Here is a 14,843-nt window from a genome sequence, read left to right as displayed (position 1 = left end):
ACTAAATTTCTATTTCATTTTCCCCTGTTAATCTGCCTCATGTCGATCTAACTCTTAGGCCAGCCAGAAGAACCTAGAAGGAGGAAATTTTCTTCCTTCCCAATGCCTATCAGGATAACTACACAGTCACATAAATAAACGATTCCTAAAATAAGGAAATTAAACTTCTAATACATTAATGTGGTAGATTTTAAAAAATCCTTCTTACAGTAATTTCTAGTACTAGGAATCCAGGTTCAAATAAGTCAAGCAAATTTTTGGCAAATGATATTTTCTTAATGTTTGGTTAAAAAAAAAAACCCAGCTATGTCTATCTGTGAAAGAGAAGAATAAATCTGACTCCACATTGGATCTGTTTCTTTTACTTTAACCTTTGTATTCTATTGCTTTTGCTTCAAGTTAATCACTAAAGGGATGTTGCCTACAGCTTAAAGTATACATAATGGCCAAACTGGAGGAATTCTGCCTCCCACGCCTGAGTGTTAAGCTAAAATACCTTTGTTTAGCTCACAGGAAACATCCTGACCAGGCCCCCCTGTGAATGGCTGCAGGAAAAAAGAAATTAACACATCCCCTCCTGAGTCTGGCTGGAACTTAGGCAGGAGGTAGATGGGCCCCAGGCTGAACAGTTTCTCCCCTGCGGACAGAAACTCCATAGTAGCAGAAACTCCATAAAAGCAGGATGATCAAGGAGGCTGGGCCCTGCCCAGGTAAGAGATAAAAGACCACGTATTCCTCATTCTCAAAGTCAAGGAGACCTCCCCGACTGCACATGTGCAGAAAGGCTCCTTGGAGGTCAAAAAGGGAGGGGGTGCCACCTCCTAGTATGTGACGTCAACTACCCATAGGCCTCTTCATTACTATCCATCTTGGCTAAGAGATGTGCACCCACACAGGAGAGAACCCTGAGATATACCAAATCCGGACTCAGAACCAGGCGGAACAACATGATTGGTTAGAGGAAACCATGAAGAAATGCCCCATAAAAGTGATTCAGACTGCCACGAGGGCGTGACTGTCTCTCTGAGCCCGCCCGTGTGGCTGTCCACACGTACTGCACCCTTTTCCCTCTTAATAAACACTCTACTTGCTTCACTACTTTCCGTCTCTATGTAGAAGTTCATTTCTACACAGCTGACGGGCCGTGGCCTTGTCACTGGCCACTGGTCCCTGGTGGTCTGGTGGCTGGGATTCAGCGCTCTCATTGCTGCGGCCATACCTCAATCTCTGGCTGGGAACCGAAAAAATCCTGCTTCAAGCCGCTGCAGGCCGAGGCCACCCGAGGTCAGAACCAGACTCCTGGGTCTGCGACCTTCCGAATGAAGTCGCTAGTCCTTGCCCCAACTCATCTCTCAATTGGCCTGTTGTGCGGCAAGCAGCACCAGCTTGGACTTGGTAACATTTTCTCACTGTGAAGTATGATACAAATGTGTATTGTATCTTAATTGAGTGTGTATCTTTACTGAGAGAATAATTGATTTGAACTTCCTGAACTTATACCAGTTTAAGTATTAAAAAACCCACTATTACTCCTACATAATGCTTTAGATACACGAAAAGTGTAAACTTGTTCAATAAAACTGAACCATTATTCGACAAATTTTTCTATAAACAGCAATTAATTTCGTAGCACATCGACCTAAAACTAACTTCTATGATTTGTTAGTCACTTAAAACTTTGTACTAATATTAAATTGAGCTAGTTAATTCTTGGCCGCCTTGATATGCTTTAAGCATACCTTTAAGTTTATATAATTTTGCTTATTTTTATATGCTACAGACGGGCCATATCGCTGGGTCAGATTAATAAACGTGCTCGGTTTTGCCACTTATAAGAAGTGGTAAAACGGCCATGGTGGCTGTAGAAAGCCGTGCTCTATGCAGTTTGGTGTTTTGTTAGTCTCTTAAAACGTTTGACTACCACAGTTCCCAATTATTCACTTTCTCGTGGAAGGATGACAGGGAACGAGAGGGATTAGCCTGTACGCTAACGCCAGGCTCCGCAGTAGAGCCGGAAGGCACCTGTGCGCGACCGAGGGGCGAACGAGGGAAGGAAACCCTGCAAGGCGAGGAAGAATAACTACACCTGTTTAACTGACAGGACTCCTGCGCGCATGCGTCCCCACGCTCAAGGCTCACGCTCCCTTAGCCTCGCCCCTTTCTGCGCGCCGACACCTCCTTCCGGCCAGCTTCGGTTTCCTCCGCGAGGAGCCTCGCCCTCTTCCGGGGCCACACGTCATCGTTCTCGCTTCCCGGTAACTAAGGCGATGAGAGGGACTTCCCACTGAAGCGAGCGGACGTCTTATTGGAGTAGGGCGAGCTCCTGAGGCGCGCTGGCTGTGGCTAGGAAACAGTTCCCTAGGCGCCGGTATTTCGTGAAGCAGAAAGGTTTAGAGGTGAACGTGGAGAAACTTGTATTCTGAGTAATTGTGATTTTTAAGAGCCAACCACGTCTGTCTTGCCCTGTTCCAAGATGGCGGCGCAGCCTTTCTAAGTGTCTTGCTTCCGCTCGCCCACCGGCGAGGCGCTCTTTGATTGGCCAGCGGACGGCGCCGTGGCGTGACGCACAGGACGCTAACCAATCGGCATAGGGCTGAGTTGGACTTGGCGGTGGGAACTGGAGCCGGGATCTTGCAGCGGTGGGTGCGTACGGCTGCGGCCAGGTGAGCGGTTCCGGCCAGGTGAGTGGGGAGCACAGGTTATGAGAGGCCGAGGGCAGGGACCGGAGTCTCTGCTTAGGGGCAGGTGGGTTGCTCCTGGGGCAAGGCCTTTTCCCGGCGGTCAGAGGAGCTGAAGGGCCCGAAGACCCAGGGGTCTGCTGAGAGTGACGTGGTCCCAGCCAGGTGGGGCGGCCGGCTGGCCGGATTCTGGCGCAGGATCCCTCGGAGTCGCGGGAGAGAGAAGGACCCAACGTCCAGTTTACAGTTGAGGAACTCGAGATTCTGGTTAAATGACTTATGCTTCGTGACAGAGCCGGAGCTAGAACCCAGGTCTTCGGACTCCCTTTAAAGATTAAACCTTGCTTTACCTTAGTTGTGTCCTGAAAAATCATACCTTAAGGTGGAATGAATGGTACAGATTTTTTTTTTTTGACAGATACGTCTACAGGATCTTTACAATTTTACTTATTCATTCATTCAGCTGTTAACCTATTCTGAAAGCCTTCCCTTTTGAAAAGATGGTGTTAATGGTAGACCTGTCTCTCTAGAAAAGTGCACCTTGGCTCATGCACACAATTTTGCATACAGTTTCAGAGGACTTATTGACCCTGTGAAGTCCCCTGTTGGCTATGTGCCCAGAGTTAAGAATCCATGCTCTTGAGGGAGTGAGCGGAAGAGGCAGTGGGAAATGGAGAGCGCAGGTTTTAATATGTGGATGCCTGGGGACATGGGATGGAGATAGTGCCTTTTAATAATGATCTGTTTTGAGAAGGAAAACAGCCACTTAATGAAGTCTGCCGAGGTGCTTGCTGAGAATTGGGATGTTAGAACTTGCTTTCATTCCCACCTGAATGACCCTTTACTAGCCAGGAAGCTGCAGAAGTGTTTTCTGTGTACACAGAACTACAGTTTCCTGCTTTGGCCAGAGATAACAAGTAGATGCCTTAGAGTTTAAGCTGGAACAAACATTTGGAATTTTTGTGCTCCGCGTTGTGTGTAATAGAGTAATTCATTTGCATTTATAGCCCTATGTTGTTCCCTTAGTCCAAATTAACAGTATGGCACTTCTCAAAACAGCTTGGAGACAGTCATTATTCAGCATTGCATAAGTGAGCACTAGAGGCCACTTATATAATAGAGTTTTTTTAAAAAAATTATTTCTTCTTGGCTGCGTTGGGTCTTTGTTGCTGCGCACTGGCTTTCTCTAGTTGTGGTGAGTGTGGGCTACTCTTCGTCGCTGTGCGTGAGCTTCTTGTTGCTTTGGCTTCTCTTGTTGCGGAGCACGGGCTCTAGGTACGTGAGCTTCAGCAGTTGTGGCACGCGGGCTCAGTAGTTGTGGCTCACGGGCTTAGTTGCTCTGCGGCATGTGGGATCTTTCCGGACCAGGGCTCGAACCCGTGTCCCCTGCATTGGCAGGCAGATTCTTAACCACTGAGCCACCAGGGAAGCCCCATAAGATTCTTTAATTTGTCATTTTTCCCATTGTTCTCGAGAGTTTTGTTCCCTTGAACCCTAATAGCTGAAGTGTGTGTTAGCCTAGAATTTAGTATGTAAACAGGATGAAGTTGGCATTATTTGGGTTTGAAAAACGTACTTAGTCTGAATGGCTGTTTCATTAACTGGAATCTTCCAAGGCATGAGCATAAGCGACTGTGGTGAGGGGACAGGAGCTGGTGAGGAACTCACTTAGCATAATAGCAAGTGTGCCTTTGTAATTTTGGTGATCCCAAGTAGAAGTACCTTGGCTAAGAACTGGTAGTTGTTCTTGTTGTGAATAGGATTCGCACTTCAGTATCCAGTTCTTTTCTCCATAATAACGGAAGGAGGGAAAGGGCACAAAACCAAGATCGCTTGGAATGTAAATTATAATACAGTATTTACTCGAATAGAGCAAGGAGGAAAGGGAGTCAGGGAGGAAGGTAGCTGGATGCTGAAACAGGGTTTGAGACTTAACCCTTGAGCACGGGGCTGAAATTGGCTTGGCTGAGATTATCTGTGATCTAAGAGGAGATTTAAATTACTATTATTCACCTACATGCAGCTTAGGGATGACCAAATGATGGTAAACCTTCCGCCCCTTTTATTTTTTTAAGGGCTAGAAAGGAGGGTTGAGAAAGGAATGGGAGAGGTAGCTGTGAAGTTAATTGGCTCTTGGGGGGTCAGAGAGAAGTGAGATGTTGTCATCCTCCAGTGACAGGTTCTTCCAGACTAAGTGTTTAAGAAACGTGGCGTTAGGTGGTCATCTTTTTTTGAAGTTCAGTTGAGAATTTCACATACGATTAAACTTTATCTTTAGTGTTTTTTTTTTTTTTTAGACAATGGCAACATACCTGGAATTCATTCAGCAGAATGAAGAACGCGATGGCGTGCGTTTTAGTTGGAATGTGTGGCCTTCCAGCCGTCTCGAGGCTACAAGAATGGTTGTTCCCCTGGCTTGTATCCTTACTCCTTTGAAAGAACGTCCAGACCTGCCCCCTGTACAGTATGAACCAGTGCTTTGCAGCAGGCCAACTTGCAAAGCCATTCTCAATCCACTTTGGTATGAATTCTTTTAACAACTAGCAAAAATGATGAATACAGTAAATTATGACTTTCCCGTGATTCTCCTAAAAGTGACTCAGTTGGGCAAGATGTCAAATTTGAGATGAGTAGTAAATGGTGAGAGTCTTAGGTGATGAATGCTTGTGGAAGTCTCCCTGGCCTGATATTCCACATAGAATTAGAATTTATGGGAACGAGGTGGAGGTAGAGGGAAAGGATTTGTAATTTTTTGTTTTTCTGATTTTCAGTTTGCTTTTGCCTTAACTATTGATTTTATTGGTGCCTTTCAAAGCATTTTCCAAAAAATATCCAAAAGCTTTAGAGAGTTTTGTTGTACCTACCTGGTATGGTGATGCTGTATGGCAGGAAGAGGTAATAGGCAGAAGAAATTTGAACTCTTGATGATTTTATTGTTAAGAGGAATTTTTTAATTTTTTGCGGTATGCAGGCCTCTCACTGTTGTGGCCTCTCCTGTGGCGGAGCACAGGCTCCGGACGCGCAGGCTCAGCGGCCATGGCTCACGGGCCCAGCCGCTCCGCGGCATGTGGGATTCTCCCGGACCGGGGTACGAACCCATGTCCCCTGCATCGGCAGGCGGACTCTGAACCACTGCGCCACCAGGGAAGCCCTAAGTGTAACTTTTTTGTGCCTGAAATGGTGACCTTTGATAGCTCTCTTAAATGTGGGCACTCTTTGAAAGAATTTTTAAGCAAGTGAAGAGTGTCATAAATACTCTTTAAAAGATAAAATTTTTATATGAGGGAACATTTTTTACTTCATTCTCCTTGCTCTTACTTGGTGTACCCATGTATAAGATGCTGCTGCTCTTTTAAAATAATAGCTGATCGTTAATTTTCTAAATGTAGAAAGGGGGGGAAAGCAACTATAAAGCATTATCTTGAACCAGTTCTAGGAAGTGTATCAACCCAGAAGCATTCTGCTCAACTTCTTCAAGTGAACTAAGTGTGGTTAAAGTCTGAGTTGTTTTTCCTGTGTGTTAAATGTCCTTTTAGTATTAAAATTTCATAGTTTCATGTATTTGAACAATAAAGACATTAGAAAAATCATAAAGAGTATGTTTAGATAACAGGGCAAAAGGAAATAACCTATAATTTTTATAACTCATGAATTTCTAAATATTATCTAGGAAATCGGAAAAGAGCAAAAAGGATTTAGTAGTTGTTCATTGTTGCTGCTTGAAGGAGCCTTTCGGTGCACTCAGCAGCCAGAACTCTAGCTGCAGAGAATGTGTTGCATACCTTCCTCCATTGAGGCACCCACACCTGAACACACATCCGTGCGATTTACTGAACAAGAACTTTACACTTAAATGCTTTCTACCTTAAAAATGAAAACGGTATCTGGTTGTAATATTTATTTTTCTCACAGTCAGGTTGATTATCGAGCAAAGCTTTGGGCTTGTAATTTCTGTTTCCAAAGAAATCAGGTATGTGAACTGTAATTATTTTACAAGTATTTCCTGTGTTTCACTTTAGTTGTCCTACTCTGAAAAAAATTAAGTGAGGTTGAATTTGTGTCTGCTCTGGCACAGGGCACCTGTCAAGGTGATATTTCTTAAGCCTAATATTGAATGTTGAACATATGTGATTTTTGTTTTGAATGGTCATTCAGTTTCATTATATGAGTCTTTGTCTTTGCTGTGGATGGGACATAGATTTCCTTTTTTTTTTTTAAATAGGTTTTCTGTAAGTACTGAGTATGTTACCCTAGAAAACAGATAAGGTGTTTATATTACATTTGATTTCAGTTTATTCTAATTGGATAGTGTACGTTACTGGATTTTCATTTTCGATCTTCCTAACTTTCAGGATCAAGTTGATCTTGTTTTGATTTAAACATTTTTAACTACCAAACTAGGAGCTCACAAATGATGAGAGAGACTTTTCTTTGAAATGAACTGTGCCTATGGAGGAAATGTTCAAAAAGTGGATTATGGTGGTTATTGCACAATTCTGTGCATTTACTAAAAATCATTCAATTGTACATTTAAAATGGGTGAATTTTATGGTATATAAACTATACCTCAATAAAGGTGTTAGAAAATAATTATGCCCAACATAATATATAGTACTCTAGCATATCTTAAGATATTAATAACATCGACTTGTTTATTCTTATATTTGATCATAATTAACAGTCTCATTCTCAGATAGCACACACCGAGTCCAGTGGTGAAGAGACCAGTGTGCAGTTGATGACTTTTAAGTGTAGTCTTGGGAATTAGAAGCAGATACCGTACAAGATTTGTCTCCCTGGGCGATTCAGAGTAATTGCAGATCTTAAAAACATTCCTACACCCTATTATATTCAGAATTGATGTCTGTTTAATGTAATTTATTGTTAAAATTATAAGGCATCTAAAGACAATGTCAACAGAGTAAAAGTCCAACCCATAGGATGGGTGAAAATATTTGCAAATCATGTGTCTAATAAGGGATTAATATTCAGAATATATAGAGAACTCCTAATACTCAACAGCAACAGGAAAGCCCAACTCAGAAATGGACAAAGGACTTGAATAGATATTTCTCCAAAGACGATAGACAGATGGCCACTAAGCACATAAAAAGATACTCATCGTCACTAATTATTAGTGATGTTTACCAAATGGTCCAGCATTCCCACTTCTGGATATATACCCAAAAGAACTGAAAGTGGGGTCTTGAAGAGATACTTAAACACTCATGTTCCTAGCAGTATTATTCATTAGTGATGTTAACCAAATAGTCCAGCATTCCCACTTCTGGATATATACCCAAAGGAACTGAAAGCAGGGTCTTGAAGAGATACTTACACACTCATGTTCATAGCAGTATTATTCACAATAGCTAAAACATAGCAACTGATCTGAGTGTCTGCTGACGGGTGAATGGATAAGCAAATGTGGTCTGTATGTTCAGTGCAATATTAATAGCCTTAAAATGCAAGGTGTTCTGACTTATGCTACGTGATCGAACCTTAATGATATTACTGAGTGAAATAAGCCAGTCACAAAAGACAAATACTGTATGATCCCCCTTGTATGAGGTACTTGGAGCGGTCAAATTCATAGAAAGAGAAGGTAGAGAGGTGGTTGCCAGGGGCTGGGTGGGGGTGATGGGGAGTTACTGTTTAACAGGTTCAGAGTTTCAGTTTTGCAAGATGAAAAAAGTTCTGGAGATGGATGGTGGAAATGGGTGCACAACATTATGAGTGTATTTAAGACCACTGAACTGTACACTGAAAAAAGATTAAGATGGTAAAATTTACCACGATTTTTAAAGTTTGGGGGAAAAAGATCAATGTGCAAGCTACAAATTTAAAATGTTTGTAGAGAAAAAACAAAACACCTATGACATTATGTTAAGCACCAAAAAGCAGGTTGCAAAATTGTGTGTATAAGGTGACCTCAGCTGTGCTTAAGGTAGAAAAAGTGTGGAAGGAAATACACCGAGATGTTGACAGTAGCTGCCTCCGGGTGATAGGAGCATGGGGGGTTTGTATCTTTTATCTTATATTTTTCTTGTACTTGCCAGTTTTTCTACAATTAACATGTATTACTTTATTGATAACAACTAGAGTAGTAAACCCAAATAAAAGCTTTAGTCTTCCATGTAGATTATTGATGAGACAGCTAAAATTTCAGCCCTTAATTTACAGGGCAACAATTTGGAAATTATTTTTAATAGTGTGTGTTTTAATGATTTAGAAGTTACAAGATAACCTAAAACTGCATTAAGGAAAAGTTCCAGTGTGATATAGATATAGAACAGGGTTATGGATTTTAAATTCTGATTAAAAAATGATTGATTGATTGATTGATTGATGCCCCAGGTCTTAGTTGCAGAATGCAGGATCTTTAGTTGCGGCATGAGAACTTTTAGTTGCGGCATGCGTGCAGAATCTTGTTCCCCGATCAGGGATTGAACCTGGGCCCCCTGCATTGGGAGCACACAGTCTTACCCACTGGACCACCAGGGAAGTCTCTTAAATTCTGATTTTTGTATTGTAGTAACATGTTCTACATTTTGTGCTTTCAGAATTAATATGTGGTCATTAACTATTTTTATAAATGGAAAATAAAAGGCATAATGTATCTTTCAGCCCTCATGAAGCATTGCTTTGTTTTCTTCTCTTCAGTTTCCTCCGGCTTATGCAGGCATATCTGAGGTGAATCAGCCTGCTGAATTGATGCCCCAGTTTTCTACAGTTGAGTACGTGATACAGGTAATTGTTTGCTGCGCATTTAAGGAGCAGTGTTAAATTGAGCTTCTTTTGAAATACTTTGTCTTCTGTGTCTCTTGCTTGTCTGGACGATTTAAAGCTGTGAGGCCCACAGGATCCTGAACATTAGGTCATGGTACGTGTGCACGTGATGGCATCGTTTTCCCGTCTCCATAGAAGGCTACCAAAAAGGTAGCACTGATTCAGTTCAAAACCTGCCCTCCACAGCCTTGTCCGTCTCAGTTGATGGTACCCCATCTTCTAGTTGTTCAGCTTAGAAATCTTAGATTCATCCTTGATGTCTCTCTTTTTCTCACATCCCATATCTAATCTGTTAGGAAATCCCTTGCAGTTGATATTTACAGTTGATCCAGAATCCAGCCACTTCTTTCTCCCCACAGCTCCTGTCCTGGGCCAGCCCCCGCCTCTCACTTGAATTATTGGGGCAGTCTCTTAGCTCTTCGCCCTGACTTTACCCTTGCCCACTTATATTTTATTCTTCACCCAGCAGCCAGGGTAACCCTTTAAAAACATCACATTAGGTCTGTGTTCAGAAACCTCCAGTGGCGAAAATGGCTCCCTTTTCACCTGGAGTAATAGTCTTCAGAGTTTTGTGTGAGCTGGCCGTCTTACCCCTCTGACCTCAGCTTCTTTTAGGGTCCTCGTTCAGCCAAATGGGCCTCCTTGACTTTGCTCAAGCGTGCTGGGAACAGACGTGCCTCTGGGCCTTTGCTCTGGCTTTTCCTCGGGCTAGAGCTTTCTTCCCTGTATCTGTATTGCTCCCTCCTTCTTCTCCAGGTTTTTGCTCAAATGTTACTTTCTTAATAAGGCTGCCCTGACCTCCCATTTAATGGTGGAGCCTCCCTGCCCCCCACCCCCCACCCCCCCATGCCCGGCCTTCACAATCCCTCCCCCTTTCTCTGTTCCGGAAAGTTAGCTCCTGAGACAGGCAGGGATCTCTGGCCTTTTGGTTCGCTGATGTATCGCAGGACCTGGAACAATGCCTGGCGTTCAAAAATGTGGAATAAATTGTTGGATATAAAGTAGTCTTTACGTCTAGTTTGTTTTGATAAAACTTGTCGTTTAATGAAGTAAGTAGAGGTTTGTTTCGATGTTCTTATCCCTGACAGTCAGTATAAATAAAGACTTGTTACTTACATAACTTGTTTTGCTTTTTTTTTGGCTGAGCCATGTGGCTTGGAGGATCTTAGATCTCCAACCAGGGATTGAACCTGGGCCCCGATAGTGAAAGCGTGGAGTCCGAACCAGTGGATCGCCAGGGAACTCCCTTGTTTTGCTTTAAAAAGAGCTGGTTATGTCTATTTGTATACTGATCATTGTGCTGTTTTTCTTTGCATAAAGCGAGGTGCTCAGTCCCCTCTGATCTTTCTCTACGTGGTGGACACATGCCTGGAAGAAGACGACCTCCAGGCACTCAAGGAATCCCTGCAGATGTCCCTGAGTCTCCTTCCTCCAGATGCGCTGGTGGGCTTGATCACGTTTGGGAGGATGGTGCAGGTCCATGAACTCAGCTGTGAGGGGATTTCCAAGAGTTATGTCTTCCGGGGGACGAAGGATTTAACTGCAAAGCAGATACAGGTTAGTGCCTTGCTTGTCCCCAAGCAGGACCAGGGATGTTTCTTAAAAATTCCTTAGGAAAAAGGGAAAAAAATGTCATTCACTTGTAGTGTTAAGGGAAATGAGTCTTTCTGGTTTGTGTAGGACATGCTGGGCCTGACCAAGCCTGCCGTGCCCGTGCACCCAGCGCGCCCAGCACAGCCACAGGAGCACCCTTCCATTTCCAGCAGGTGAGCTTGGATATGCACATGCACAGCGGCGGCTGTGGGCGGGAGGGAGGGACAGCAGGAGAGCTTTTGTTTTTTATTTTTAGAGGGGAAAAAAAGACTCAGGCTAACCAATATTTAATGTTTAATAACAAACATGACAAGTCAGTGTATATTTAAAATTTATAACTAAGTTAATATATAAATATATATATACACACACACATACATGTGGGGCAGATTTGCTCAAAATATTTTTCCTGGTTAGACTTGTATCATCACAGAGATTTTGAGACCACTGTACGCAGTCATTCCCCTCTTATTAGATACATGGCTCTTGTCCTTTTTGATTCTTAAGTAAAGCTGGGGAAACTGAAAAGGCTTCTGTTGGGTGTCCTCTAACAAGCCTGAGATTGGCCCGCTGTGCTCCTAGGGCTGCCCAAGGCTGGGTTAGCAGTTGGCAAACATGATAAGATGCTTTGCTGACATGCCTGGCACAGCCTCTTCTCTAAGAAACTGGTGTTCCTCCCTGTATGACTCCCAAGGTTCAAGAGAAACGCAAATGGAGTCTTCAGAACGATGAAGATTGTCCACGTCCATGTACCTTACATGGACTGAGTTCATGTTAGCATGTCTTTAGGGTTTTTTGCTGCTTAAAATTTAATTAAACTGATTTGCTCCTATTTGAAATTGATTTTTTTTCCATGCTACATATGCAGATTGCTATATACTAGGCTTTAAATGACATTCTTGAATAAAATTGCTTTGAGTTTTTTGTGTTTGTAGTTAGACTTTTTTTTTTTTTTTTGCTGTACATGGGCCTCTTAGTGTCGTGGCCTCTCCCGTTGCAGAGCACAGGTTCCGGACGCGCAGGCTCAGCAGCCATGGCTCACGGGCCCAGCTGCTCCGCGGCATGTGGGATCCTCCCGGACCGGGGCATGAACCCGTGTCCCCTGCATCGGCAGGCGGACTCTTAACCACTGCGCCACCAGGGAAGCCCTGTAGTTAGAGACAACTTTGAAGGAAAAAAAAAAAACTGCACGTTTTTTGTACTCTGATACTTATTTTGAAGAGCAGTAACTATGTGTCATGCAGGCTGAAGACCAGAGTACTTTATTAAATCAGGCTTGATGTGTCCATTCAATATCATGCAGATTTCTGCAGCCCATTCACAAGATCGACATGAACCTCACTGATCTTCTTGGGGAGCTGCAGAGGGACCCATGGCCCGTACCTCAGGGGAAGAGACCGTTGCGATCCACTGGTGTTGCTTTGTCCATTGCTGTTGGCTTGTTGGAGGTAACTCAGAATTTACTGGGACCTATCGGACCACACAAGCTTTCTCACAGAAGGTGTGTTTGTTGGCCTTGTCTGAAAAATCAGCTGTGACCGCAGTCAGCTGGCAGTGTTATCAGAACGTGGTTCAGTGATTATTATTATCCACACTGAAGGAGCCCTTGGTGTTTTGAAAATACAAAAAGTTTTCATGAGAAACACAAGGCCATTAGGGCACCAGGATCACAGGAAATAAAAGTGCGCCAGACCCTCAGGTTGGAAGAGAGAAGCTGCTTCTCGGCAGCGTCATCTGCGTTTTGCTGCAGTATCATCAGTAGTCACGACAGCTGAGGACAACTCACATTTGGAGCATTTCTGTGAGAAACATGCTTGGGGTGGGCTGTATGTTCCTAAAATGCTGCCACTTACTGCTTTAGGGCACTTTTCCAAACACGGGAGCCAGGATTATGCTGTTTATTGGGGGTCCCCCTACCCAAGGACCTGGCATGGTGGTTGGAGATGAACTAAAGGTTCCTATTCGTTCCTGGCACGATATTGAGAAAGATAACGCCCGCTTCATGAAAAAGGCAACCAAGGTAGGTGCTCCTGGCTCAAGGCTGTAAGTGTGGTCACCCAGGTGGGGTTTGGGTTGCCCTGGAGTGACAGCTGCTCTGCTGAGGCCATGCTTTGTGGTCAGTGAGTACCTCTTGCTGAGATGACCTTCCAGATCTCGGCTGATGTTAAGTATCTGTCCCAGTTCTGAGACCTTGATTAGAGTGGGTGGCCCTAAAACTGCTAAAAGTGTTTTGAGACTGAAAACTGCAGTTTATTTTATTTGGATGTTATGAGAGAAACTGTCTCCACATTCCTCTCTTTGATCACATCCCTTTGGTGCGGTAAGGCACGCCTAGTGAGTGATGTTGCTGTTCCATAAAGGTAATTTTTCTCTCTTTGCAGCACTATGAGATGCTTGCTAACCGAGCTGCTGCAAACGGTCACTGCGTTGATATTTACGCTTGTGCCCTTGATCAGACTGGACTTCTGGAGATGAAGTGCTGCACAAACCTTACTGGGTATGTGGACAGTGAACCCCTGGGAAAAGTGAGAGTACTTATTCTGTGGAATGAGACTTGAGTGATGGAACCGTGGGAATGGCCAAGGCTGGCTCAGATGAGCGTTCAGGTGGCTCTGGGCTGCAGTTTCGGTGCCCGGGGAGGGTTTGTGGGCCTCTTGGAGGAAGAAACTGTGATCAGAAGGAGGTCAGGGTTCACTGTGAACTTGTTGTGTCAGAGTAACTTAATTTCTTAGAGTTGTTGCAGACACCAAGGCAGGAAAGCAAGCATGGAGTATGTGGCCTTCAGCACTTCCTTGTGAGAAGGGGGGAAATAGGCTGAATGCTAGAGCAATTAGGAGCCCCCTCACCTGGCTTAGTAACGGCACCTCATGACAGCCGGTACTCGCTCAGCCTGGAGGGTGCGGTGCAGGGCGGGCTGGGAGCCCAAGTCTTCAAAGCGGGATGGTGCCCAGCCAACTGCCTTTGGGGCCCATGGGCACGCTCGAGCCTCACCCCAGACCTTCTGAATCAGAGGCTGAGGATGCAGCCTGGTGGTGGGTTTTAACAAGCTCTCCGGGGATTCTGGTGAGAACCACCTATGGCACCACTAGGCTGAAGGTGCTGCAACATCAGAATCACCCGGGAACATTCAAAACTACTTTTGGTCTGGGTCTTGTTCCTAAAGTCGGATTTAATTAGCATGGTGCCTGGCCTGGGCATCAGCATATTTAAAGTTCCCGAGCATTTCTGATGTGGAACAGAGTTTGAGAAGCACTGGTGCAGCCCGTGTGTGCTCCAGGCATGCCTGAACACAGACAGCGTCTGGAGAACCTGCATTTGTGTGCAAGTCCCCTGGGGTCTTGTTCACACGCAGCTGGAAAAGCAGTGGCAGAGAGCTGTGGGTGGGCCTGGTGTTCTGCATTTATAAGGAGCTCCCAGGTGGTGCTGCGGGTCCTCACTGAGTAAAGGGGACGGGGTAGAACCCTCGTCATCTGCAGCTGTCCTGGGGACCAGCAGGCGCATGAGGTGATAGAGGACCAGTGATGCTGGCCTGGCTGTGCCGCTGAGTTCACTTAATACGCTGGACTCCCCCCAGTGCCCTGCGGGAGTTCTTGTCGTGAAACATCACAGGAAAACTTCCATGTGTTTGTGAACACCCCCGAGCTTCTTATACACCAGAGTTCACGTGTATGTGTCTCTCTTCTGGAGAGGGACCAGCACTTCCCTCACACTTTCAGTGAGGCCTTTGACCCCTGAGTGACAGTATTTAGGGCACATCACCTGTTGCACAACTACAGTATCGGG

General features: G+C 44.5%; 1 protein-coding gene across 3 annotated transcripts in view; it reads left to right on the top strand.

Moving 5' to 3' along the window:
• The first annotated feature begins 1,042 nt into the window (after positions 1-1,042).
• The window catches only part of SEC23B (SEC23 homolog B, COPII coat complex component), a 40,880-nt gene continuing 27,079 nt past the window's right edge, over positions 1,043-14,843 (top strand). Inside the window, exons 1-10 of one of the 3 annotated variants that reach the window (XM_079943767.1) lie at positions 1,043-1,284; positions 2,474-2,681; positions 4,976-5,199; positions 6,591-6,648; positions 9,342-9,428; positions 10,788-11,024; positions 11,148-11,233; positions 12,364-12,508; positions 12,922-13,080; positions 13,442-13,557. In XM_079943767.1, the coding sequence (XP_079799893.1) occupies positions 4,979-5,199; positions 6,591-6,648; positions 9,342-9,428; positions 10,788-11,024; positions 11,148-11,233; positions 12,364-12,508; positions 12,922-13,080; positions 13,442-13,557 (1,109 nt within the window). In that variant the 5' untranslated portion in view covers positions 1,043-1,284; positions 2,474-2,681; positions 4,976-4,978. Of the gene's footprint in view, positions 1,285-1,817; positions 2,682-4,975; positions 5,200-6,590; positions 6,649-9,341; positions 9,429-10,787; positions 11,025-11,147; positions 11,234-12,363; positions 12,509-12,921; positions 13,081-13,441; positions 13,558-14,843 lie in introns of those variants that run through there. The other 2 variants (XM_079943768.1, XM_079943766.1) reach the window with 2 other exon arrangements.

The sequence above is a fragment of the Stenella coeruleoalba genome, assembly GCF_951394435.1.
Source record: "Stenella coeruleoalba genome assembly, chromosome: 15".
NCBI classification, from domain to species: Eukaryota; Metazoa; Chordata; class Mammalia; order Artiodactyla; family Delphinidae; genus Stenella; species Stenella coeruleoalba.
The sequence above is the reverse complement of the archived record's forward strand: the minus strand, read 5'-3'. Positions and strand labels throughout refer to the sequence as shown.